The following is a 26,734-nucleotide window of genomic DNA, read 5'->3' as shown; positions in this document are numbered from 1 at the left end:
TCACAAACAACGTACTCATGCAACCAGCTTCCGGAATAAGCAGCACAATGTATCAGAACCTCAAAAGCCCCCTTATGAGGGCTCTATTTAAATGTATTACACACGATACTTGTACATTTGGTATAAATAAGAAAAGTGAGAATACATATTTGTAGACTTCTTGTAATATCTCTGTTCTGTCAGCCCTTCTCACTCAAAGAAGCGATCGTAATGACTATATCTTTGTAAACAAATGCACAGAAACAGGAAACTACATCTTCGGTAAAAAAGTTATGTTAGTATCAGACTGTCGAAAGGAATTAGTGACCCTTCATTTAAAAAATCTGGATTACAAGGGCTGCTTTACGAGTACAATCTCAAAATGATTGAACTGTCAGGACTCGTTTCCTAATATTCAACATGGCCGCATGCACATCTTTAAGCAACATGGCCGCTCTGCCAGGCACCAACATGGCAACCACAGCCTCACCGCACCAGGAAGCGTGAAGGAGCCCCCGTAAAAACATAGCCGCCGTCCTGCCAATACTTAAGGTGGCTCTCAGTTCAGCTTCAAAGCGAGAGCGAAACCGGAAGTGGTTTTCAGTCTCGAGCATCTCCCAGGATCTCTTTCCGGTTAGCCTGTAGGGTGCCTGCGTGAGAACTGGGTGTTTCTTGGAGCTAGGGCTGGGAGGTGCTAGCCTGCTGCACCTTCTTCCAGACGTGAACCGGCTGAGACTAAAATGTCGGACACGTGGAGCTCGATCCAGGCCCACAAAAAGCAGCTGGACTCGCTGCGGGAGAGGCTGCAGCGGAGGCGGAAGCAGGACTCGGGGCACTTGGGTGAGGTGTGGGGCTGCTGGGGCCGATGCTTAGCCGGAGTGGGTGGGAGGGAACCCGGGAGAAAGACACAGCTCCCGAGTCGGTGCCTTTCCCCAGACGGCCATTTCATTAACGCTTCATACATTGGTGCTCTTGTCCCCGTTAGCAGTACAGACGCTTCGCCCTCCTGCAAGTAGTCGCGGTTCCTTCCCAACCTAGGCCCTGGTTCCTCCCGTTGGTTCACGTTCCCGGTACGGAACACACTCCCACCCTGCCCTCCGGCCCGCCGGCATCTGGTTGACTCCTCTTTTAAGCCCATGAGAAATGTCCCGTTTGCTCAGCCTTTCGGCCCCCTATCCCTCGAAGCTGCAAGTCCCTTTTTTTGGTTACTCCCATGGCACTTTGTTCCTCCCTTGGTTATAGCAGTTGCTTAGTAGTGGTCATTTCTTTGAGACTGTGGGCGCCGTGAGAGCAAGTACCGAACCTTTATATCCAGTGCCCAGCTCAGTGGCCCTCACAGAGCTGGCACTCGGTGTTGCTAAATGGGTAGAGAAACAGGTGTTTTTTTTTTTTTTTTTTTTTACATACTGAGCAGGAATCTGAAAACTTTTGTTTTTAAACTTTCTCTCCCGTCTTGTCCCTATGTCACAGTCGTAAAACTTGAAGGAACCTAAAAAGATTGTCACGTGCTACCCATACCACATTCCCAGCACAAAGCCCTGAATTAGCTAAAGCAAATCGGTTAAAGATCTACAAGGATAGTGAATAGATTATAAATCTTTTCATTAGATTTACCAGTTTATCAGTAGATTGCAGTCCATCTCTAAATCTTGTGTTGCACTTATATCCTGACCCCTGGAACTAGAAGATGCCCAGGCAAGACTCTTATAGCATAATAAATAAACATCTATTGAGTATCTGCAGTGTACATGACTCTAGTTAGACACAAGTAATTAAGACAGTGTCCCTGCCCTCAAAGATTTTAAAATTTAGTTGAGAATAAAGGATTGATGCTTCTAAAAAGTCAGAAATACAATGTGATGTATATAAAATTCCAAATGAATGATTCCACAATGAGTACAGTGAAAGAAGTAACAAGAGTCAGTTTAGTCAGTGAAGGCATAATGGAAGAGCTGGCACTTGGAAGTTGGTCTTGATGGCTGTACAGGACTTAGATAATTTAAGAGAAGGTAAGAGGGCAGGGTAAGTAGAGGAAGAAGTGCAAGTCATATGATCAGGGATTAATTAGTAGAAGTTCCACTTCACTTTTCCATGATATTAAGCACACTTTGGTATTAACCAAACTTTGTGCAATTTGCAAATCTAATCACTAGAGCCTGAATACTCCATTAAGATCCTTGCTAAGTATGTTTAATAATTTTGACAAGATTTATTTTCCTTTGAATGTAAATATTATTTTTTGGATTAAATATCTCTCATATGTCCATTTAATAAGATATGGTTAAGACGTCTGATACATCCACTTAATAATACAGTTAAGAGTGCATAAAATTTTTTTTGAGGTTATATATATGTACACATATATATTGTCTTCTGGCCCAGAACTTTGGCCCATTTGGTAATGAGGAAAGGTAGAAATGAAACCCACAAATTAAACCAGTCTGTTACTGTTTTTCCTTTCAATTATTTTGGTTATTCCAAAGAATATATTTCCTTAAGGGTTAGGATTCTTAGGAAAGCATCGTGAAACGTTTTATTAATTTATCATGTAAGATGTAACCAAAGTCTTGATAAAAATTCGGATCATTCAGTTTTTTTTTAATGTTTTATTTATTTTATTTTATTTTTTATTTTTTTTAACTTTTTTTATTGATTTATAATCATTTTACAATGTTGGGTCAAATTCCAGTGTTCATCACAATTTTTCAGTCATTCATGGACATATACACAATCATTGTCACATTTTTTTCTCTGTGATTTATCATAACATTTTGTATATATTTCCCTGTGCTATACAGTGTAATCTTGTTTATCTATTCTACAATTTTGAAATCCCAGTCTATCCCTTTTTAATATGTTTTGATTGAAGTATAGTCAGTTTACAATGTTGTGTCAATTTCTGGTGTACAGCACAATACTTCAGTCATATAGAAACGTACATATATATATTCATTTTCATATTCTTTTCACCATAAGTTACTACAACATATTGAATATAGTTACCTGTGCTATACAGTATAAACTTGTTTATCTATTTTATATATGTTAGTATCTGCAGTTTTTTAAAATTAGTTTTTCTTTTTTAAACTCATACATATATTCTCTTTTTTGGGGGGGGTAATTAGGTTTTTTTAACTTATTTTTTTAGAGGAGGTACTGGGGATTGAACCCAGGACCTCATGCATGTTAAGCAAGCACTCTACCACTTGAGCTATACTTGCCCCCCCCTTTTTAAAATTCAGTTCTTTTCTTGCGGGAAATAAAATTTTCTTACCACATCTGTATTTTTAATAGCATTATTGAAATCTGATAATTGTTTACTATTGAGCTCAATGTTAAAAGACAAGAATATTAAATAAATTAGAATGTATCCACGTCATTATTGAATGCAAAATACTATGGACAAAGTCATTGGGAGACCTTTCTTAGCTTGGTATTTTTAAAGTATAACTTTTTTTTCAATTGTAGCAAAATACATGTCACATAAAATTTACCCTCTTAACCATTTTTAGATGTATAGTTGATAGTGTGATGTATATTCACACTGTTGTGCAACCAATCTCCAGAATTTTTTTGTCTTGTAAAACTTTCTCTACCCATTAACCCATAACTCCCTATTCTTCCTCCCAGTCCCAGGCAGCTGCCCGTTCTATTTTGTTTCTGTGGGTTTGACGACTATAGATACCTTGTGTAAATGGAATCATAGAGTATTTGTCTTTTTGTGACTGGTTTATTTTACTTAGCAGGTCCTCAAGGTTCATCCATGTTGTAGCAAGTGTCAGGTTTTCCTTCCTTTCTAAAGCTGAATGAAGTTCCATTGTATGTCTGTGCCACATTTTGTATATCCACTTATCCGTTGGTGGATACTCGGGTTGCTTCCACCTTTTGGCTATTGTGAGTAATGCTGCTGTGAACACGGGTGTACAAATATCTCTTCAAGACACTATTTTCAGCTTTTTTTTTTTTTGGATCTATAACCAGATATAGAATTGCTGGATCCTACGGTAATTCTATTTCAGTTTTTTAAGGAACCAGCATACTGTTCTCCATAGACTAAAGCACAACTTTTTGAAATGAAGATTATTACTTTCAATAAATATTTATTTCATTTTAATGGAAACAAAATACACTTGGCCAGGCTTGGTCCATGGTAAATATATGAACTGCTCAATATATTTTGTCAGTGGGATTAAAGGTGTGAATATAAATATTGATATATTTGTCTTCAAGCTAGTATTTTGTTTATCTCCAATGGAGATCTTAACCAAAGAATAAACTCAAGTGTTAGGTATTACTTTGCTGACCCAACACATTAAATTTTTCATTAGATTAGAAGCAGAGTGTCATCATACTTACCGGCATAATGGAAGCACTCAGTAACTGTGTTGAATTAATAACTGAACAAATACTTTCTGAAGGAGTTGGAACTACAGGGATTCCTAATGATTTTCTGCCAGTAACCCATTTGAAGAATGATAAAACATTGGAGTTTGTCCCCCAAATTTGTATATACATGAACAAATTTGCATGTACATGAACAAATTTGCATGTGACTTCAGGGAATTCAGAGCGAGGCTAAAGCCCATCTATAAATAACAGTTGCATCAATCAACTGTTAAATTTTGTTCACAGTATTAAACATGAGCTCCCCCTCCCAATAACGTTAAAAGACATATTTTCAGCTCCAGTGTCCTGAATGTCACTAAAAGAATACCCCCAGGAGGTGTTACTAACACAAGGATTTATAAGCAGAATCACATTACCAGGCTGTTTTTTTAAAGAGCTATATTAAAACAAATGATTAGTCAGGTTACCAAAGAGAAAAAAAATTGTCAGTATCCAGTTCTACGGATTGAAAATGTATGTAAAGTGCTTCTTTTCATAAACTTCTTCTTTCTTTAAGAAAAACTATACATGACACAACATATAAATTTAGTTACTAACCAGACAAAATGAAAACTCTAAGAAGGAGAAATATTTATATTACATTCTTGGTAGTATTAGTCAGTTAATTATAAAAAGTACATTTTCTGCTTAATTGGAGCAAAGTCAATGCTTTTACTCACTGAGATAATGTCTGTTAGGGTGTTTAAAGTCTGGATGAAAAATGTGTAATAATACATTTTAGAAATAGCAGATAACATTTGTGTGAAAATTTGGGTAGAGTGTTCAGGTGGTAGAAAATGACAGCATTAATATCTAACCAAATTTATATAGTGTTATTTTAAATTTGATAATAGAAAATGTGACAGTGTCAAGTAGATTACTTTTTTCTCTGGACTTTGTTTAAAATAAATTTTATAGACAAAATGTTTATCAAAGAAATAATGTAGAATTATTGCATATTTAAGCCAAGTGTCCCAAGAACCGTTATGTGGCAGTAATGAAAAGTAATGTGGCAGTAATGAAAATAATGTGGCAGTGAATAAGATGGTATGTTTGGTATGTTCCCAAATAGAATCTATATTAGATTACATTAACAAGAATGTTTCTGAATTGAATATTTGAAATCATGGAAAATGCTTAGTAACTTGACGTTTATTTTAATCAGTAACAACACTTTCATTTTCTGTTAAGTCACATGGGCAAGAAACAAGCAAAATATGCAAAATCATAACATAGAAATGACCAGCAGGTATATGAAAACACGCTCAACATCACTAATCATCAGGGAAATGCAAATCAAAACCACAGTGAAATACCACTTCAAACTTGTTAGAATGGCTGTTATTAAAAAGTTGAAAGATAGCAAATGTTGGCAAGGAAAAAAGGGAACCCTGATTCACTACTGGTGGGAATGTAGATTGGTATAGCCATCATGGAGAATAGTATGGATGTGCCTCAACAAGTGAAAAATAGAACTACCATATGATCCAGCAAATCCACATCTAGGAATTCAAAGGAATTGAAATCAGCATCTCAAAGAGTGTTAACTTACAATAGGCAAGATTTGGAAACAACTTAAATGTCCATCGATGGATGAATGGATCAAGAAAATGTGGAATATACATACAATGGAATATTTTTCAGCCATGAAAAGAAGGAAATCTTGCCATTTGTGACAACATGGGTGGATCTGGAGGACATTATGATAAGTGAAATAAGTCAGACACAGAAAGACAAATACTATATGGTCTCACTTAGATCATATTTGAGATGTGGAGTCTAAAATAGTCAGTGTCATAGAAGTGGAGAGTAGAATGGTGATTGCCAGGGGCTGGGGAAGTGGGAAATGGGGAGTTGATGGTAAAAGGGTATAGAGTTTCAGTTATGCAAGATAAACAAGTTCTGGAGATCTATTACACAGTCTAGTGCCTATAGCTAACAATACTGTATTATATACTTAAAATTTTCTAAGAGGGTAGAGCTTACATTAAGTGGTCTTACCATACACACAAAACTAATAATAAAGGCAGCAGAAGGAAACGTTTGGAAGTTTATAGATATGTCTGTGGCCTTGATGGTGATGGTGGTTTTATGAGTGTGTATACTATCTCCAAACTCACTGAGTTGTATATATATATAGCTTCATACATGTCAATCGTAACTCAATAAAGTGATTAAAAAAGAGATAATAAGGATTGTCTATAAGAAGTTTAGGCCTTTATTGGCAAGATAAAACTCATACTAATGACAATGAAATATTAGTAGGTGCCTGACAAAGTTTGAATATAAATTAAGGGAGGGGTAGTAATTTATGGCTTATCTAAAACTATGAGTTTCAAAACTGTACAACAAAGTAAAGGATCTATATGTTGACTACCTGTTTATCTACATCTTTCTTTAGCCCCTATTTACATTATCAAACATTTTAGTTTAATAGTTTGTATGATTTACTCCCTTTAGCATACTTCTTGAGTTAAAATGGTCAAAATATAATGTACAAAACAGTTTGTGGATGTAATGCTTGAAATCCTAAACCCCATTCTAAACCCCACTACTGGCATTTTTTACACCCTCTGATGTCCAGTGGCTTTAATTAATTAAAGTTCAAACTCCATTTGTCAAAAAGATCTGATCACAGCTTAGGTTGTTGAAAATATTCCTGGCTTATGAATTCAGGTGATTTTATCAGTTGTCATTTAGAGTGACGGAAGGGAGGTGGCATGGACATTTACAGGTACCATGCTGCTAATTTATTTCCTTTGAAGCTCAGCAAGGAAAGAGATTAGGAAAACACCTCTCAGCCAGCAGAGAAGAGGAAAGCAGTTCCCAGAAAATTCAGGATTATCTGGGCAAAGCAGTGAATGCTGGTATGTATGACTGAGGAAAGGGTATCTATCTAGTGCTAAACTTGGTCAGAGAATTTCCTGCATGAGATGAAAGCACCATATGTTGTGAATGCTGGGGAATTTGACTACTGAGGAATGTATAGATTGCCAGTGGTTGCCCTTTTTCATTTTCACTTCTCTTCACTCCTAGATCTTCGGAATCCGGAGGCAGCACTGTCACCAACCTTCCGTAGTGACAGCCCAGTGCCTGCTGCACCCACTTCTGGGGGCCCCAAGCCCAGCACAGCTTCAGCAGTTCCTGAACTGGCTACAGACCCCGAATTAGAGAAGAAGTTGCTACACCACCTCTCTGATCTGGCACTAACATTGCCCACTGATGCTGTGTCCATCCGTCTTGCCATCTCCACGGTAATGACCAGATAGGACAAGGTTGGGAACTACCACTGTTTTTCTTCAGTTCGTGGTCAGTGTCTTATTGCTTTCCCCCCCGCCTCCCCCCAACCCCTCTTCCTTAGCCAGATGCCCCTGCCACTCAGGATGGGGTGGAAAGCCTCCTACAGAAGTTTGCAGCTCAGGAGTTGATTGAGGTAAAGCGAGGTCTCCTGCAAGATGATGCACATCCCACTCTGGTGACCTACGCTGATCATTCCAAGCTCTCTGCTATGATGGGCGCTGTGGCAGAAAAGAAGGGCCCGGGGGAGGTAGCAGGGACTATCACAGGGCAGAAGCGGCGTGCAGAGCAGGACTCGACCACAGTAGCTGCCTTTGCTAGCTCTTTGGCCTCTAGTCTGGCCTCTTCAGCATCAGAAGTCGCCAAGGAGCCAACCAAGAAATCAAGGAAACATGCTGCCTCAGATGTTGATCTGGAGATAGAGAGTCTTCTGAACCAACAGTCTACTAAGGAACAACAGAGCAAGAAGGTAGGGGTAGATGGAAATGCTTTCACATATATACTCTGAATTATAGCTTTGGTTGGGAGGGATTTACCCCTAGGGCAAGGAACAATTCTTAGGATTGAAGGTTTAGAGCAGTGGTTCTCAACTGAGGAGGATTATACACCCACTTCCAGCCCCAGAGGACATTTGGCACTGGAGACATTTCTGGTTGTCACAACGCAGGGGAATGCTACAGGCTTGCAGTGGGTAGAGGCAAGGGATGCTGCAAACCACCCACACACGAAAGAATTATCTGGCCCAAAATGTCAATGATGCACCAAAGTTGAGAAACTCTGATTTAGTACATCTTTTTCATTTGATATGTTTGGAAGAATCATCAGATAGGGAAGAGGAGCCCAAATAGAGAAATAGAGGGAGATGAATACTGGAAGATAGTCATATGGGCCAGTAAATATATGAATTGATTATACAATGTGAAATGGCAGTCTGGTGGTTCTGAGTATAAATACTGGACCCACATGCGTTCTCCATTTCCTACTTCTAGCTGTGTGAATTTGAACAAGTTAATAAACTTCTCTTGAGCCTGTCTTCTCATCTGGGAGGATAACCAGAGTACCTCTCCTTAGAGAATTGTTGCATCGGCTCTGAGCTAAACAGTAACGTGCTTAGCACTGTGCCTTGGTTGAATACCTCATAAGTAGAAGTGGTTTTCCTGGGGAGGGGAGTTTAGCTTAATGCTTAGCAGTAGGAACTAGTCTTCTTATATTTTAATCCTATCCCAAATGCAGGTTTGTGAGAAACGGCTAAACCTATGACAGATCTCCTAGGGCTCCAGTTTTCCCAAATTAACTTATTTCATTGACCTCTCATAGGACATTGATGTCCAGCAGAATTTACAGAGGTAACAGTTTAAGGGCTAATTTTATCTACAAACCTTTTTAATTCTAAGGCTGCTTCTGTCACAGGTTAGTCAGGAAATCCTAGAGCTATTAAATACTACAACAGCCAAGGAGCAATCCATTGTTGAAAAGTTCCGCTCACGAGGTCGGGCCCAAGTGCAAGAGTTCTGTGACTATGGAACGAAGGAGGAGTGCATGAAAGCCAGTGATGCTGACCGGCCCTGTCGCAAACTGCACTTCAGGTCTCTTGGGAGGGAAGGGGTTGGGATGGGTCTCCTAGAAGCAGTCATTATTTGTAAGTGCACTCCTTCCAGTCTGAGATTGTCTTCAATCTTATTAAATGGTTTTAATATGATTTGTCTAAGACCTCCAGATTTTAAAGGTGCATTTTCAGATGTAGTGTTCTGTGTATTCACAGACCGCAAAAAAGTGAGATTGAAAAAAAACAAACGCCCCTCTCTTCTTGCAATAGCAAGACATCTGTGTCTCTGAGCCCCAGTCAAAGTGAAAGTTCTCTAGAAGGAGGAGGATCTTAGTAGAAACAGGAACCTGGGCTCTTAGGTCAATGCCTTTTTTCTGCTCTAAGTAGTAAGCCCTTCCTGTCATAACAGAAGGCGGTTAAGTCTTAGTTAAGAGAGGAATTAAAATAAAAACTCTTTAGTGTAAATTACAGATTCTAGTGTCACCTGCCTGCCTTCTCTGAAAACTCTTGGAGGTAGCTCTAATGATAGTGCAAGACCAGAAATTTTGCAACAATTTGGAACTTGAACTGTGACATCTAACTCTGGAACACCATCTTGATTCCATTTCTCCTTTTATTTCCCCAGACGAATCATCAATAAACACACTGATGAGTCATTAGGTGACTGCTCTTTCCTTAACACATGCTTCCATATGGATACCTGCAAATATGTTCACTATGAAATTGATGCTTGCATGGATTCTGAGGCTCCTGGAAGCAAAGACCACACACCAAGCCAGGAGCTTGCCCTTACACAGAGCGTTGGAGGTGACTCCAGTGCAGATCGACTCTTCCCACCTCAGGTACCTGTCTGCTCAGAAAACTTACCTCAACTTAAGTACCCTTATCTCAGTAGGGCAGCCATACATGTAAGAGAGCAGGGCAATCATCAGCAATCCGTCTTGCTGATTGGGAACAGAGTGGGATAGCAATGTGTATAAGGGAGCAGGACAATTAAATGGAAAAAGAGGGACTGGGGCCGTGAATCTGAGAGTGAAGGAAGGGAAGATGACCAAATACCACCTCATGCAGTGGATCTGTTGTGATATCCGCTACCTGGACGTCAGTATCTTGGGCAAGTTTGCAGTTGTGATGGCTGACCCACCCTGGGATATTCACATGGAGCTGCCCTATGGGACCCTGACAGATGATGAGATGCGCAGGCTCAACATACCAGTACTGCAGGATGATGGCTTTCTCTTCCTCTGGGTCACAGGCAGGTAATGCAGTTCAAAGATATGTAGGTATGGGCAGGTATAGTACAGAGTAAGTACTGGGTGGGTAAAATCCTGGGTTTTCCTAGCCCTGCTGTTAAATGTCTGACTGAGCCAGCCTTTTTTACCTACTGAAATCTAATGCCTGTTTATAACATAAAATGATACCATGAATTCTGTTTAACTCTACATTTGTTCCTTGTGAAAGGTAAGGTCACTGAGAATACTGTGTTTTCTTTTCATTCTTAGAGCCATCCTATTGCCCTAATGGTGTCTTGCATGTAAACGTTCACTGAATGTCTACTGAAAACAACACATGTATCTTGGGAGAGAAAAAATACGGGCATGGAAATAGCTGTTTAACCCTTCTTTCTTTCTAGGGCGATGGAGTTGGGGAGAGAATGTCTGAACCTCTGGGGGTAAGTAGTTACCACTTTTTTTTTTTTTTTGAGGGAAATAAATACATAATTACTGTAGTTGATATGTGTTCCCTCCTTCCAGCTCATTCTCTGTAGAATAGATGGTACCATCCCTAAGCTGTGAAAGCCTGATTAAGGCTCTGATTCCCCTTCTTATGCCCCACAGTTATGAACGGGTAGATGAAATTATCTGGGTGAAGACAAACCAACTGCAGCGCATCATTCGGACAGGCCGCACAGGCCACTGGTTGAACCATGGGAAGGAGCACTGCTTGGTGAGCAGCAGTGGGGCCCAATTCAATAGGTGGAGCGAAAAATAGGAATTGTTTGATTGCTTGTTGAGAAATAGTTCAAATGTGGGGTTTCATAAAGTAATTTGTTCTCTGGTGAGCAGGTTGGTGTCAAAGGAAATCCCCAAGGCTTCAACCAGGGTCTGGATTGTGATGTGATCGTAGCGGAGGTATGTGCTTTCCCCAGGCATCCGGAGGGCCACATTTTAAAACTGCTATCAGTTATTCAAGTCAGGTCTATTCTTATCCCATGTTCTTTCATTTGGATCACAAACTTAAATGGAAAGAGCTAGAATTGCAATCTTGAGTAACTTAAAAGTAGCTAGAGCTTTTATTTCCTAGGTTCGTTCCACTAGTCATAAACCAGATGAAATCTATGGCATGATTGAGAGACTGTCCCCTGGCACTCGCAAGATTGAGTTATTTGGACGACCACACAATGTGCAACCTAACTGGTAAGGTGGCAGAGAACCTGCTAGCCCCCAGTGGCAAAACTGTTCACGGCCAAGGACAGCAGTTAGTAGAGCTTCACCTCACATTCCGCTAGTCTACAAATGGGCTTCAGAGGATTCTTAAGCCACCAACATTCACTGGACACCCAGCAGGTTTTAGGATTTAATCTACTGCTCTTTAGGTCTCCATGTTACAACCTAAAGGTCCTTGTTATTTTATGGGATGTATTTAATCTGCCCCCTGGTGGTTACTGAGAATCTAATACATCAACAATTTCAGTATCTTTCATCATGTTAGTGAGCTTTAAAAGATGTGCTTTTAGCATTTCACTAATCCAGGTAACACTGGCGGCAGTAACTTTGTGAAGTAGGGCTAGTTAGCCACCAGTTATTAACGCTTAACTAGTACAGATCCAGCCTCAACACTGGAATCTGTGCCCAGTTTCTGACCAGCCGTACCACCATATACTATTCTAATACTAAGATCTAAGAATTGGAACGAGTATTTGATGAGATGATACGCAGTCTTAATGAAAAGTACGTATGTTTTAACAGTATTAAGCCTTTAAATTCCAGGATTTTTGGTTTGCCCCTTCTCTCCCCTTGCTTCAGGATCACCCTTGGAAACCAACTGGATGGGATCCACCTACTAGACCCAGACGTGGTTGCTCGGTTCAAGCAAAGGTATCCAGATGGTATCATCTCTAAACCTAAGAACCTATAGAAGTACTTCTACACAGACGTCTGCAGCCCTGGCTCTGCAGGCCACACTTGGAGTAATATTTGTACAGTAGCTTTTTTTTCCCCTTATTTAAATAAAAATTTGTATTGTAGTTGGGATTTCAAGGTCAAGTTCCGGCTCTGCCACTTAACAGTGTGTGATCTTGTGTAATTCATCTCTCAGTATGATTGCTTTTATATGAATTGGGAATATTGCCTATCTCACTGGGTTGCTATAATGGTTCAAAATTAAATGAATGCGTGGAAAGCATTAAAATATTGATTGTACTATACAGGATCAAAGTGATTAGCAATTAGTGCTAGTAAACACGATTATCAGTAAGGGGTTCTCTGGGACAACATTTCTAGGTAAGACTTGAGTTTCTCTTAAGAGTACCATTACTAGGGCTACCATGTGCTAGATAGTTGCTTACTCCTTTACGACTGTATGGCTTTGCTAGCCTGTTGTTTCCAGAGAAAAATGAAATAAAGCACACCTTGGACTAAATTTAAGTAAGTGCCCAGGGCATGCAGGGAATTAGCTTATACATTATATAAATGAAAACACGTCTGGCCTGTCTTTTAAAAGGCACTTCATCAAACACAAGTGAACACAACTTCTTTAGACTTTGGTGAAACCTCTTGTATTAAGGACGTAGCAGTTCTGCCTTTTTACACTCATATACCGTGATAACTGAGATAAGGAAGGACGCTAACTTACAGAAGTATTTGCAAGGAGATAATAAATAAGGAGCCCCTGGGTTATGTTATTTTTCTTTACAGCCCAGTGTGCTTACTGTGTTGGAAATCTTTGTTCTCAAAGATGTACCGATGTGATAGTAGTAGTTTCCTGTTTAAGAGGTAACTTTTAATGCGACCTTTTAGCCGCTTTAAAACAGATGCACACAGTGGTGTTTTCTCCTAGGCTCAAAGGTAAGTACTCTCCTATCATTTTAATAATCTTTCAGGCAAGTCCTGTGACAATTATACCAACAAGTTTCCTCAAACAACCCCCTACCCCCGACCACCACCCCTATGTTCTGTTTGTCCATATTCCCTTCACCAACTTCCTCTGTTATCACTGGTATTTGTACTTGAAAGTAAAAAGCAATCCCAGATTACAGCAAACTCGATGGCCCTACTCCACAGCCTGGCCCCTGATGGAGAGAGAGAGAAGGGGAGAAGCATGAAGGACCATCCAGAGATCAGGCACTACCAGAAGCCCAACTTGTCTTTCACCAACAGGCTTGGTGGACATGTCCCCAGCAGATGAGTCTTCACTGGCTTGGAGAACAGGAAGGACTATTTCACAAACACCACTGTGTTTGAATTTCTAGAGGCTACCCAGGCCAAGAAGACATCCCTAAGAGAGAAAAAGATACACACAAACTTAGAATTACAGCCTAAATATTCTTTTTAAACTGTTAAATAGGTTGACATAATTTCCTGTAGCATCAAGGCAAGATGATATTACTCAAGAGGAATATAAGGGCAATGGGCTTAAAAGACAGGTATAAGCAGTCCTAATTTACTTAAGAGGATTTGAGATAGGAAATACCAGTGCCTTGTTTCATTGATGTAAGTACATTCCAGGAAGACTTGGGGAGATGGACAAAATCTTCAGAACTTCTTTCCTTTCCTCCCACACTTAGCACCTTACTGTGCTACCTACCACTTACCCATTCCTCCTCAAATTTGCATTCCCAAAGTGGTCTGATTTGCACAAAGGAGATAAGCTAATATTTACAGTCACCAGTAGCTTAATACGTCATCAGATTTTTAAAGAGCATACACAGAGGTAGTGTGGTAATTGAAAAGTATGTAACTGCTAATTATGTCATCTTTATGTGGCAAGCGTAAGCTCTTTTTAAGCAGGGAAACTTCCAGTAACCTCTACAGGCAGACATATATAGCAACCTACTCTACCTAAGGTAAGGTGATACTGGTATTTTCAGAGTTACTGTGTTTTCCAGCACAGTTAATTCAGCCACACCTGAATTAAACGGGGAACTGTAAGCTCACCTGCAGTGCTTCACCACGCACTCATTGCTGCAGTACTCATTGTCCCAGTCCTTACTCACGACGGGAGGGTTCTCACAGCCGGACCTCACACATCGAGGCTGGGGTGAGAGTGTCACAGGAGACCCACTCACCAATTCAACATCCATTTGAGAAGGAGACTCAACCTACGGGAAGAAAGCACCAAAGACGGATCAGATTGCTACCTAGCTAGCTGGCCAGCTAGTCAAAGTAACTTCGGGGTCCAGTGGAGCAACAGATGTTACAACCCCTCACAGATGAGGGTAAAGTTTCCAAATGAAGGTGAGTTCTTGGTCTCCTCTATATCCCGCTTCAGAGTTTTGTCATGCAGACTAATAAGAAGACTATTCTTCCCAAAGGAATGCTGGCCATAATGCTAGTATTTAATTTTAATTTTACCATCACTGACTTTATCCCACACTTGAATAATATTCCTCCGATAATATCAAATGTAGAATATGAGTCAAGGTTGAGTCACCTCAACAAAGATTAGAGGGGCTAAGAGAAGATAAAATGTGGTGCCATTAGAAAAAGGGGGGAAAAAACTTGGGAGATTCAAAGTTTCCTGATTTTGCAGGGTGGGGTGTGTTTATTTTTCTTCAAAATGATTGCTTCATTAATTGTGGAGTTAGAGTCACAAACCCATATTTTAAAATGACTGCTGGTCACGTACATGTTAAAACTAGGGTCAATGATACGAACCAAATGAATTTTTCTACCTATATCCCCTACCCATCTCCTTACTTCAGACATCAAGCCCAGCAGTCAGGGTTTGGGAGAAATGGAAGGATTTATCTCCAAAGCTTTGGATCCTTGCGCAGACATCTCTGAGAAATAACTCCATGCTTAGGCTGTATCTTCTCTAGCTGAACTACTGTATTCTGCTTAGTTAAGGAGCACATTGGGATAGGAGGCCCTCATGTTTCTCACCAAGAACACTACAAAGTATCTTGGGTGGGCCAAGTCAGTTGTAGGGAACAGTCCTCTAGAGTGTTTCATACTCCTGGCTGCCAGACATTAAATGCTAGTAGCAACCCTCGCTTTTATTAGATGAACTGAAAATGCTCATACATTTTCACTGGTCTAAAGGAAATACTTGAAAAGAGAGGCTCACCTCAGGAACCACGTCTGTGATCATCTCACAGATTGTCTCAGGAGAGGTTTCCTCCACTGTGTGGGCATCAGGGCTGCTGTTCATAGGCTGCTCAGGACTGCTTTCTACAGCTGGTGGAACTAAGGTCGTCTGCATTTTCAGAGTGGGTGGAGGCACGATTTTGACCTGCAGTGGAGGTGGCTGTTGCTGTAAATTGATTCGAAACTTCTGAGGTGGAGGCTGCTGCATGGCCTGGAGTGGAGGAGGCTGCTGCAGAATGGTCACTTGCTGCTGAGTGGGGGGCTGAGGCATCTGTTGCAACGGAGGGGGCTGTAGCCGAGGTGGAGGCAGCTGCATAGACGCTGCTGCTGCCGCCGCCGCCTGCAACACTGACCGAGTGACAATCTGGGCTTGCTGGCTGGGCTGGATGGTGGCTGTGCTGGTCTGGCCTAGCTGGATCCCCCGGGAGGTCACTACTGTGGCTGGGATAACAGTAACCATCCCTCCTTGAGACATGGTAATAGAAGAGGGCAACATCTGTTTGGTAATAATCAACTTGGTGATATTGGGCTGACCCCCAGCCCCAGAAGACGCCTGGTTTGCCACATAGGATGAGAGAGTGGAGTTAACAACAATGGAAGGAGACAGGGCAGGGGGCTCTGTTGAGGCTGGTGCTGGAGATGCTGGGTCTGCAGTAGCCACAGGAGGTGGAGAGGGAGTCTGTGATGGTGGCGCTGGATCCAATTCCACTGTTTCCACAGTGGCCTAAAAGAAGACCAAAAAAAAAAAAGTAATTGGGAGATCTATTCTCTTCCCAGGACATATTCACTCATAATCACCTCCTAAGAAAAGATACATCACACACTGGGGAGGCATGGGGAGGAGGTAGGAGAAAGAGAAAGAACTACCTGGCTAAAGTAAACAATGGAAATAAACCCAGAAAGATAGATTGTTTGGCAAAGTTTATGATGGAAACAATGAGAAACCTATTATATACTTACAAGCTTTGAATACTACACAGTATTAATTAATAGGTTCCATGGTTTTTGGTAATTACTTCTTAAAATTGCTAATAAAGAGCTCAAAAAATTTTTATGGGTTTAAATATCCACCTACTGTAACCCTCTTACCTGACACTCTTGATTGTCTTTATAAGCAGCCAGAGCCTTCAGATACTCTTTCTTGGCAGCTTCAGTTTTCCTCTTATACACCTGCATGAAAGAGAGACTGCTTAGAAAGTCCTCACACTCCTGGAAAAGACTGTTAATATTATTTATTCATCAATAAAAGACAATTAATCTCAGTCTACATACTGACAACTCTTCTTAGTTGAATGCATTTCTGAAAGCTAAACAAGACAGCCACCATGGCAGACTTTCCAGTGCCATCTATCTGAAAGCCAACGAATCAACAAGCTTGCAGAATAACTACACTTCTAAAGCTAACCCCAGAACTATAAGATCAGCAGTCTGCTTAGCTTGGGACTCTGTCTAACCAGTATACTCTTCCTTAAGGAATGCAGTAAACTGTCCACAGTAATGGCCATGAGATTTCCTCCTGTGTTGCATACCTAGTCTTCTATCAACAGCTACAACTTATTTCCACTTCCTAGCTCTGTGAATTACTTTAGCCATTAGAATGTGGCTGAACTGACACAAAGAGAACTTGGGGGTACCTATTTTTGTTCTCTTGGAACACTGCTCTAAGTATGCCATACTGTAAAGAAGCCAGTCTAGCCTATTTGGAGGATGAGAGACCACATGAAGAGAACCAGGGCATCTCAGCCAACAGGTAGCACCAAAACTGCCAGACATGGGAGCAAGGTCATCTAGACCAGCCATACCAGCCATCTTTTGAGTACAACTGCAGGAATGAGTCCATGCAAGAACACCAGGAAAACCACCCAACCGATTTACAGAATCATAGGGAACAATAAACTGCTGCCGTCTTAAGCCATTAAATTTGTGTTGGTTTATTAAGCAGCAATAGATAACTGATACAAATTATCTATAATAAATTCAACATTTTGTGTTAATTACTAAGTAGCAGATTTACTTTGACCTAAGACCTGAGGCGTCTAGGGTAATGATTAACTATAGCCATCTTCAATTTCAACTGTAATTTATATTTACGTAGTATCACAACTTTCATTTATTTGTTTAATCCAGATTAAATTTAGTGAGATTAACTATAGTTTTCAAGTCTATATGAGGCCAATGAGAAAACCCTAAACCAAATCCTAAATCCAACCTTGGTTGTAGATTTTAGTTAGCTAGAGCATGCAGCTTACCAAAGAACAGCCTGATTTTACAGATAGAAAAAAAAAATAAGGCTTAGAAGAGTTAGATTCAGTGTTTTTATAATAATTACTAATTAATACTTTTTAAGATGGGTATTCTGGATTCAGTGTATGGCTGCAACTTATAAGACAAAGTATGATCTTGAATGCCATTAAAAGAGCTGATATTAAATAAGAACATGTAAGAAAGTACTAATTCCTCATTATTTTCCTCACCTGTTTTTGTTCCTCTCCAAGACTGTCCCACATGGAAGCCACAATTTTTGAAACCTCTCCAAAAGTGGCATTGGGATTCTGTCCCTTGATGGCGGCCTGTGTATCACGAAAGAATAAAGCATATGCTGAAACTGGTTTTTGAGGTTCATTAGGATCTTTCTTTTTTCTCTTCTTTGGGGCCTTCTGCTTTTTCCCTGCTTCCACCACAACTGTCTTCTGGCTGGGAAGTTGCTGTTGGGGAGAAAAAAAGAGAGAATTACAAGAAGGGAAGTATGTCTGAAGAACTGTAAGAAAAGGACTTTTATGGGGGAAACTACTCACATGAATGGAATTTTCAGAAATGCTAAAAATGGTTAAGACATGAGGACCAATAAGAGTGGGGATTGGAAGGAGCATTATAAATGTAAATCGAGAGGCAGGACCCCATGCCCAGAAAAAAGCAGGGAAGCTGGCAGGGCAGAAGTAAAGAATACTCAGTAGGATCTGTATGTCGAGTTTAATCACAGGATAACATGGCAGATTTGATTTTGGCAGGGAATGCCTCACCCTCCGGAATTCCTCAACACCATCCTCATGAAGTGAACTAGTAGGTGAAGGGGTGGTTGAAAGCCGATCCTCAGGTGACTGGGCAGGTGGCAGGATGGTGCCACCCCCTAAGCTCAAACCAAGTTGAGAACTCAGTTCTGACTGATCAATGGTGGTCAGCTGGCTATGCCCCATCAATCCAGATGTCATGTCTGTCATTGGTACATCAATTGTAACAGGTGGATTGGCACTATACTGAGTTCCTATAGAATGATCCAAGTCCTGAGAGAAGCAGAAGGGCTAATTAAACACAAAATATAAAAAACACCATTCTCCACCTTACCCCCTGAATTCAGGACAGTTTATAAACCCCCTGCTTATCCAGAGTGTATCACTGTTTAAACAAACATCAATTACTTTGTGTACATATAAAACATATTAAGCTCTTTAATAAAGTACAGAAATTAGTAAAAAGTCACTTTGTACTCAAAGGCTTACTCCAAAATAATTAAAAATAATGAGAAGTCTTAATTTTGGACAAATTAATTTAAAGAGCAAGTAAGTTATTCAGTAACCTCGAGGTAGTGATGACACACAGGGTAAAGAAAAACTTCCCTCTTGTACCCTCCTAAAATTAACGGCTGTTAGAAAGTTGCAATACACAGGGAATCAGGTAAATAAGGCCACTGTTAGAGATGTCTGGCATCAAGTACAGTGTGTGAAGGTGTGCCACTGAGGAGATGTGCTGGAAGCCCAATATGCTGATTTGTAACACATACCAATCCACAATTAATACTTTCGGTTCAGACAGTTTTTTGAATACACCCCTCAACATGCGAGTTATTATACTCCCATTTAAATGCTAGAATGTGAAAATCATAATAGTAGGGAAAATAAACAAAAAAATCCCAACAAATCATTTTCACTTCAAGGTCAACACTGGTCATTTTACCATTTTAAAACATTTTTTCAAGTAAAATTGATTTAGATGATAAACATGATTTATTCAGAGGAACTGAGGTTTTTGTTGATGAGCCTTTAGCCACAAGAATGAGAAGTAAGTAATACCTAAGTGTAGCAGGGACTAGAGAGTCACTTTTGTCTCCCCTAACACTATGCCCATGAGCTTGGGTAAGTCTGATAATGTCTTGCCCCTTACCATGGTCAAGCCCCCACTCAGGAGCCCCCCGCCCTGCTCCATCAAGCCATGGGTCATGCCCACTGGCATGTCCAATGTCTGGACCCCATACTGGGCTGAGAAGCTGCCATCCTGAGAGGAGGAAGGGTCTGCCAGGTCATCAAAGTGGCCAACCACATCTGAGACGGCCAGTGAGGGATCAGAATCCAAGGAGATAGGTGGGATTTCAAATTCCTCATCACCCAAGCTTGGTGTATGGAACGTCTGTAGGGGGAAAAAGGGAAAAAGAATTAGTGGGAAGAGGAGGAACCGCATACTGCTAAGTGTAGAACATGGCTGAATACTGGAGATTCTCAGTGCACCTCTTTTCAGCCACTATCTCATTTTTGTTATCAATCTGTTAGGACCTATTTAATTTTACAAATACATCTCCTTTCTTCCTTATACCCTTAGTCATATGGCACATACAAGGCTGCCAATCTTGTATCCAATCAACCAGTTCTCAATTCTTTTATCTCTTTTCCACCTTTACCATCTTGGTTGCCCTAAACTATTTAGCCTATTGGTCTAATGAATGATTCTTTCAGCACCCTTAGTAAGGACCCAGTACCTGCTTAGCCGTGATGCTTAAAATCTCTCTAATAAAGATTCTAATAGCAGTTATTTTATAATTATTACATCTAAACTATTAGACCACAGAAACACAATGTTAACTAGACAATTATACTTTGACTATTGTTTTATGTTCCTTTGAAGCAGATCCTAAAAGGTACTTTCGTGGGAATCTTATGCCCCTCTAAAATAAATACGCTTAAGAGTTTCCTACCTCTTCTCCATTTTAGAAATCATGATGCTAACGACAAATGAAATTCCCATTTGTACAAGATTTTGGGAAAAACCAGCAATGCCAAGACAAGGATAACAGTGAGGAGAAAAACCTTCATAGGAGACATAGCCAGAAGACAAACTGGTTCTTTAACAGTTCACACTTTCCTAGCCTTGGTCTGAACAAGCCTTTCTCCAAGAAAAGAAGATTACTCCAGCTGGAAGACCCAATCCCTCCTCTGAGTCCAACTACAATTATAACCTATTCTTTCTATTCTGAATGAGGCCACCCTTCATGGAGCTACCAGACCAATATCTGGCCTACGATATACTAAATGCTATGGTTCCTTTGACACCAAAAACTAAAATGGCAGCATCTGCAGCAATAGAGCATTAATAATAGCAAGAGACTTTGGTATCAGAGAGATCTGGGTTCAAATCCCATCTCTGGACTTACTATATGACCTTGAATGGGTCTTCCTCATCTATAAAATGGGAGTTGTATTGGTCATCTCCTTATATGGTTACGAGGATTAATGGGATTTAGTACACAAAAACTTATCACATGGCCTGATACGGCCATATATAATTGCTTAATAATGGTTATTAACCACTGTTATTAGTGATAATATCCTAATTATTATTAAGTTGCCACTTGCCCCAACCATCATAGATTGTTGTTATCTTAGAAACATTAAATTCTATCAACCTGTCCCATGGCACAGTAAATGTCAATTGATTCAGATCAAATTCAACAAGTTCCTCAAGATTTTTCCAGACCCAGAAAGGGATCTCAACTATTTTTAATTTTGCTAGAAAGAATAGTTGCAACCAGTAAAACTAGGGGAAAAAAGAGTACATCTGTGAAATGCCCAATTTCTTTGAATCACATTGAAAACATAAAAGTTTGCTAGAAGACAAAAAGATATGTATATAGCTTCACTTCTATATTTTCCTCCTCCAAAAGTCTTACTATGTCACTTAGCATGGTAAAAATTTGGGATATAACATGAGAGGAGCATTAGGGGCATAGGGGCAGACAATTTCTGAGGAAAAACTAAAACTCTCCCCTAAAACCGAACTTTTTCTCAGTACAAAACTCATAATTTTTGTTACTGTGTGGAAGTTCTTAACTCCAGGCCCATGACACTTTCTGAAATTTCAGTTTAAGTTCATATGGACATTTTTCAGGAAGATAGTACAAACATTTTTACCAAATTCTCATGCAAACAAAGTGACAGGGACAGGAAAAAGGATCAGGGAAACATTTACTGCACTAGATTAACAGTTGCATAATAGTGGTTTCCAGTTTTTTAAAAAAGACACAGGTTGCTTTGGTAAAGCAAAAGACGCCTATCCTTTTCTGCTTACCACAACACATAAATAAGCAACTCTGCTGAGATATGAAAATGATACTACTCGTTAATGAGAACTGACAAAGAATAAAAATTCATATCCAAAACAAAAGACCAGTGTTCTACAAAAGGACTAGCCCTCATAAACCATGTGGAGTGCTCTCCTGGACTACACTAAAAAGCCAGACAAGCAGAGATTCCATTGTATTGAATTAACAAGGCATTCTTTCTATGCACCACCCTCTGGAATGTGGAAACAGCTTTGTTATTTAGTATCGGTGGCTTTAATGGTGTTTTGGGGGGAGGTTTCTTTTATTTATTTGTTTCTTCCTTTAAAAAAGAAGAGTAAAATAATGGCAATGCTCAAGAATACAGAAGAGTAAATCACATGCTAGAATAGAGATTCACTCTAAGTCTTTTACCACCACAAACGATCTGTAAGATTAAGGGTAAAATTCAGTAATTAATATCTAAAGTTATTTTAGTGAATTTACTACATAACCAAATCATACTCTAGACTGTCAAATATAAAATAAAGGTAAAACTATAGCAACTATTAAAGTAAAAATAAAGGATTTCAACACAAAGGGAGAAAATGGGAAGATGCTGCTGCTACCTTCTCCCTAGGTGCTCGTTTCCTTCTCTGTTTAATTCCTGGGCCTTGTTTACGGAGGAAGCAGTTTGGGAATTAGTTTATAAACAAAGATGCTTGGCTATTGAGAGAGCAAAGAAATAAAAAATACCATTTTCCCACCTTTTCACATTCTTCCATATCAAAACATACAATTCAGCATTTCTTTCTTCTTTTTTTTTTTTCAACAAAAGCTCTCACATATTTATGACTGAGCAAAAGCAACAGAGCACAGACATGGCCACAAAGAGAAACCCCATATTCCCAAACATATCCAGCTGTTCATGCAACAGCACTATCTTCAGAGTGATACGGTAAGATGCAGAAGAACTTGACACAGCATAAATATGTGTGCCACCTCATGTGCGGCTCCTTATAGACCCAGCTTGGTTCTTCTCCAATGTCTTCTCTTGGAGTTGTACCTGATTTTATTACCAGTTTTCATTCAAATCCATTGGGGAATGGGACGATTCTGCTTTTGTTTCTTGGCCAGGAATCACCTGATCCTGAAAGTCTTGTGAGAAGACATGGCGAGGACCAAACTCAAGCGCACATAGGATGGCGGAGAAGAGAAGAGAGAGCCAGCATTTCTTTAAATAGTTTCCTGTGTAGATTATTCATTTTAAAGAAATTTACTTTAATCCAACACCTACTTACTCAACAATACACTGGAACTATGGGTTATTAAAATAATTTAATTTTTCTTAAAAGCTGACATAGTAGAGAAAATTTTAACTATTCAGCCTGAAATCATTCATTGATTCTAATGTTATAAATACTTTTCCTAATTAAGGATAGGTATCTTTATGACTTATTTCTCCAGTGCTCAAAGCACAATGATCATTATTTAAGAGCCAATCTGAATGAGAGAAACAGAAAGATTAAATTCACTTAGGATTATAGAGCTTTCTTATCTCAGGCAATGATGTGATAACTGCTAAGCCTTCCTCTCTGGATACCTACTCTGTAACAATGATCATTACTTCTTATTTTACTGAGTTATAACTTATGTAAAGTACACAAATTTCACATACTGCTCAATGAATTTTTATATATGTAAACACTCAATTAACTACCTCCCAGATAAAGATACAGAACATTTCCATCATTCTAAGAGATTTTCTCATGCTTCTTCCTAGTCAATACGCCCTCCCTTCTAATCAGGTACCACTATTCTGATTTCTATCACCATAGTTTAGTGTTGTCTATTCTTGATCTTCATTAAAAAAAAAAACAAAATCATACAGTGTCTATTCTTTTTTGTCTGGCTTGTTTTACTCAACAATATATCTTTGAGATCACCCATGCTGCATTTATTAGTAGTTCATTCTTTTTCATTGCTGTGTAGTATCCTTTTCTAAAAATGTACCAATTTATAGACATTTGGGTTGCTTCCAGTGTTTATCTATATAAAGTTGCTGTGAACATACATGTTTTTGATTAATATATGCACTCATTTCTGTTATGTATATATCAAGGAGTGAAATTACCAGCTCACAGGGTAAAATATATGTTTATCTTTAGTATATACTGCTAGTTTTCCAAAGTGGTTGGATCAGTTTGCACTCTTACCAGCAATGACTGAGTTATCTACAACCTCACCAACTTTTGAAATTGTCAGTCTTTTTCATTTTCACCTTTCCAGTGGGTGTGCAATAGTATTTCATTATGATTTTTAACTGGTGAGTGATGATGACACTTTTTCATACACCTAATGGAAATTGGGATACCCTCTCTAATGAAGTGCAAGTTCAAATCTTTTCCTCGTTTTAAAACTGGATTCTTTATTTCACTCTGCAGATGTATTTGATATATTCTGAGTCAGAAATATGTATTACAATACCCTTCCCCAGTCTGTGAAGTGCCTATTTAACTTCTTAATGATGTCTTTTGATGAAAAAGAATTCTTAATTTGAATTTTTTTATGGGTAGCACTTTTGTGGACATTTCTTTTCCTTGCAAGAAAACTCTACAAATTACTCTTCTTCTAAAAGAAAATTTTTTAATATTATCTTTACCTATTTCTAAGGTATATTTGGCGTGGCCCACATTAAGACCAGAAAAAACAAAAAGCACAAACCAATTAAAAGTTGTTTTCTTTTTAAAGAGAAGGAAAGGCAAAAAGTTATAATGAGGAGAAATGTTAACAATGATACAGCCTTAGGGTAAAGGAAGCCACTAAAATTTAGTTATGAGCTTCTTAGCAAAACAATTTTTTTCCCTAAATTTCTTAAAGTCATAAAAGCAAAAACCAAGGATAGACTCAAACCTAGAAAGTTTCTTGATGAGGCCAATGTGAAATTTACAACACTCTAAATAATGAAATCAAACAATGGAGATATCACTCACAAGAAACTAGCAATGAGACTGCAAAGCATTAAATAAATTTTAGTTTTATATTGTTTCTAAATTTGCTGCTCATTTGAGTCACACTTTCCCCTACTTAGGAGAACGATAATAAATAGTAATAGCAACAAAGAAGTTTAAAAACTAGCAAATGCCCCTAGCCCATCTAATTCTCATCCAAGAAAACATCAAAGTTTATTATAGGATAAGCTCATTCAACAACAATTGAGAATTCTTAAACAAGTTTATACTGTATAGCACAGGGAACTATATTCAATATCTTGTAATAACCCATGCTGAAAAAGAATATGAAAATGAATACATGACTATGACTGAAGTATTGTGCTGTACACTAGAAACTGACACATGATAAACTGACTATACTTCAATAAAAATATATTTTAAAAGATTTTTAATTGAGAATTATTGATACAAAAAAACTTTTACACCATGTTTGAAAAAAATCAGAATCTTCAAAAGATAGTAAAAGTTCAAGACTTCACAGTTTCTCAAAGACCGAGAAATTTTTTTGTCCGTTCCATCTTTCCCTTTTACCTTGCCTAAACAAATAATACATATTTATATTATGACAATATTTCAACCAAAAGTTCTCCAGGAATACTAAGGGACCTCACCATGACCACTACTTCTACCTAACAACATCGTAAGAAACTATTATTACAGCCATTTAACAGCTGGGGAAACTGTGACACACAGAAGTGAAGTAACCTGCCCAAACTCTGAGTCACTGGCAAAGAGAAACATTATGTTCTACTCAACTCCCTTCAAGTTTTCTGGCAAATATTTCCTTTCATCCTGTCACAAGCAAAACAAGGTAACACCATGTAAGTAATCATAACTATTAACCTTAAAAAAAAAAACACTGAGAAAGAAATTTAAGCGAAACAAAGACCCTTTCAACAGAGTACATTTCAAGAATGAACACATGTCCACGGTTAATCCCTGCTAGGTAAACTCCTCCACTCACCCCAGTTTCTTCGGCGGAAACATTTTCTCCCTGCCGAGATCCCCCAAGATTGTTGTAGTTATTCCTCCCCACGAAAGGAGACAATCCCACTCTGTATTCCAATCCAGAATCACTCTGAGATAGGCTCGTTGTTTTCAACGTCCTGCTTTTCGGATGACAGCAGCTTCCCGGGCCTCCCCCATAGTCCTCACAGGCTCCGGAAGCAGCTGACACTTTTCTCCAAACATCAACCGCCGCCCCAGGTTCCCAGCCCCCGACCCCCGGCGCCCGCGCTCTCCTCCCCACCACCCTCCCCGACCAATGCCTCTCGCCCTCCCCCCCGTAGCGTCGGCAGCTCGTGCTCACCTCAGCCCCTGACAGGAAGGGGTGCGAGGGCCCTGTGATCGTCAGGTAATTGTCATTTCCTCCGGGAAACTGGAAACCAAAAGAAAGCCGCGGGTATAAGTTAGGAGAAGCAGGGAGTTAGCTCGGAGCGACGGATTCTGACCCCGACATTATGACAACACTCCCCAAACCCCGCTCTCTCTCCCCTCCCGTCAGCCGCCTCGCCGCCCGGCTTCCCGTCTCTGCTTCATCCCCCCGGCCGCGCTCTCCCCCCAGCCTTCTCAGCGCTCAGGATCTTACCTCCATCTTCACACAACGGCTACTACCACGGCCTCAAGGCCCTCATCGATCCCACCGCCCCCACAGGACTCGGAACTGCCGTCATTTCCGCAAGGCCGTGCGTCGCTCTCCGCTGATTGGAAGGAGCGCCGTGGGGCTGTTGTCGGGAAGGCCGAGAGGACTGAAAACCTAGCTATCGCCCCCTGGTGCTTGGCGGGATAATGGCATGTAGGAGTGTGAGAGGCGTCCCTGGAGGTGATGTCTGGGTATTACCGTCGCTCAGACAGAAAGAGGATTTCGGAGGAGAGCAATAGAGACGTGATCTGGGCTAGA

The 26,734-nt window shown here is 39.8% G+C and overlaps 2 protein-coding genes and 1 pseudogene across 2 annotated transcripts; 1 reads left to right on the top strand and 2 right to left on the bottom strand.

Annotated features, from left to right (window-relative positions):
• The first annotated feature begins 503 nt into the window (after nucleotides 1–503).
• Nucleotides 504–12,474, top strand: METTL3 (methyltransferase 3, N6-adenosine-methyltransferase complex catalytic subunit). The gene is made up of 11 exons (XM_006218721.4): nucleotides 504–819; nucleotides 7,402–7,619; nucleotides 7,727–8,131; nucleotides 9,073–9,248; nucleotides 9,834–10,050; nucleotides 10,280–10,467; nucleotides 10,842–10,880; nucleotides 11,047–11,155; nucleotides 11,275–11,340; nucleotides 11,513–11,625; nucleotides 12,235–12,474. The coding sequence occupies exons 1-11, from the start codon at nucleotides 720–722 to the stop codon at nucleotides 12,344–12,346; spliced, it is 1,743 nt and encodes a 580-aa protein (XP_006218783.1). The 5' UTR covers nucleotides 504–719; the 3' UTR covers nucleotides 12,347–12,474.
• A 711-nt stretch (nucleotides 12,475–13,185) lies between these two features.
• On the bottom strand, nucleotides 13,186–26,546 carry TOX4 (TOX high mobility group box family member 4). Its single transcript, XM_006218719.4, has 9 exons — nucleotides 26,423–26,546; nucleotides 26,144–26,212; nucleotides 19,675–19,917; nucleotides 18,537–18,797; nucleotides 17,991–18,221; nucleotides 16,606–16,686; nucleotides 15,497–16,240; nucleotides 14,365–14,528; nucleotides 13,186–13,705 (listed from the first exon to the last, which is right to left on the bottom strand). The coding sequence occupies exons 1-9, from the start codon at nucleotides 26,426–26,428 to the stop codon at nucleotides 13,645–13,647; spliced, it is 1,860 nt and encodes a 619-aa protein (XP_006218781.1). The 5' UTR covers nucleotides 26,429–26,546; the 3' UTR covers nucleotides 13,186–13,644.
• Nucleotides 21,335–23,068, bottom strand: LOC140696850 (large ribosomal subunit protein eL39-like; annotated as a pseudogene).
• Nucleotides 26,547–26,734: the final 188 nt, after the last annotated feature.

The sequence above is a fragment of the Vicugna pacos genome, chromosome 6 (genome assembly GCF_048564905.1).
Source record: "Vicugna pacos chromosome 6, VicPac4, whole genome shotgun sequence".
Lineage (NCBI taxonomy): Eukaryota > Metazoa > Chordata > Mammalia > Artiodactyla > Camelidae > Vicugna > Vicugna pacos.
The sequence above is the reverse complement of the archived record's forward strand: the minus strand, read 5'-3'. Positions and strand labels throughout refer to the sequence as shown.

Bases quoted from the DNA above. Each gene is read 5' to 3' on its own strand.
- METTL3 (XM_006218721.4), top strand. From the start codon at position 720: ATGTCGGACACGTGGAGCTCGATCCAGGCCCACAAAAAGCAGCTGGAC. The intron at 9,249-9,833 runs GTCTCTTGGGAG...TTATTTCCCCAG, and splicing joins TGTCGCAAACTGCACTTCAG to ACGAATCATCAATAAACACA. The intron at 11,626-12,234 runs GTAAGGTGGCAG...CCCTTGCTTCAG, and splicing joins CACAATGTGCAACCTAACTG to GATCACCCTTGGAAACCAAC.
- TOX4 (XM_006218719.4), bottom strand. The intron at 18,798-19,674 runs GTAAGGGGCAAG...TGCTTCTCTCAG, and splicing joins TGAGTGGGGGCTTGACCATG to GACTTGGATCATTCTATAGG. The intron at 16,241-16,605 runs GTAAGAGGGTTA...GTCTTCTTTTAG, and splicing joins AAGACAATCAAGAGTGTCAG to GCCACTGTGGAAACAGTGGA.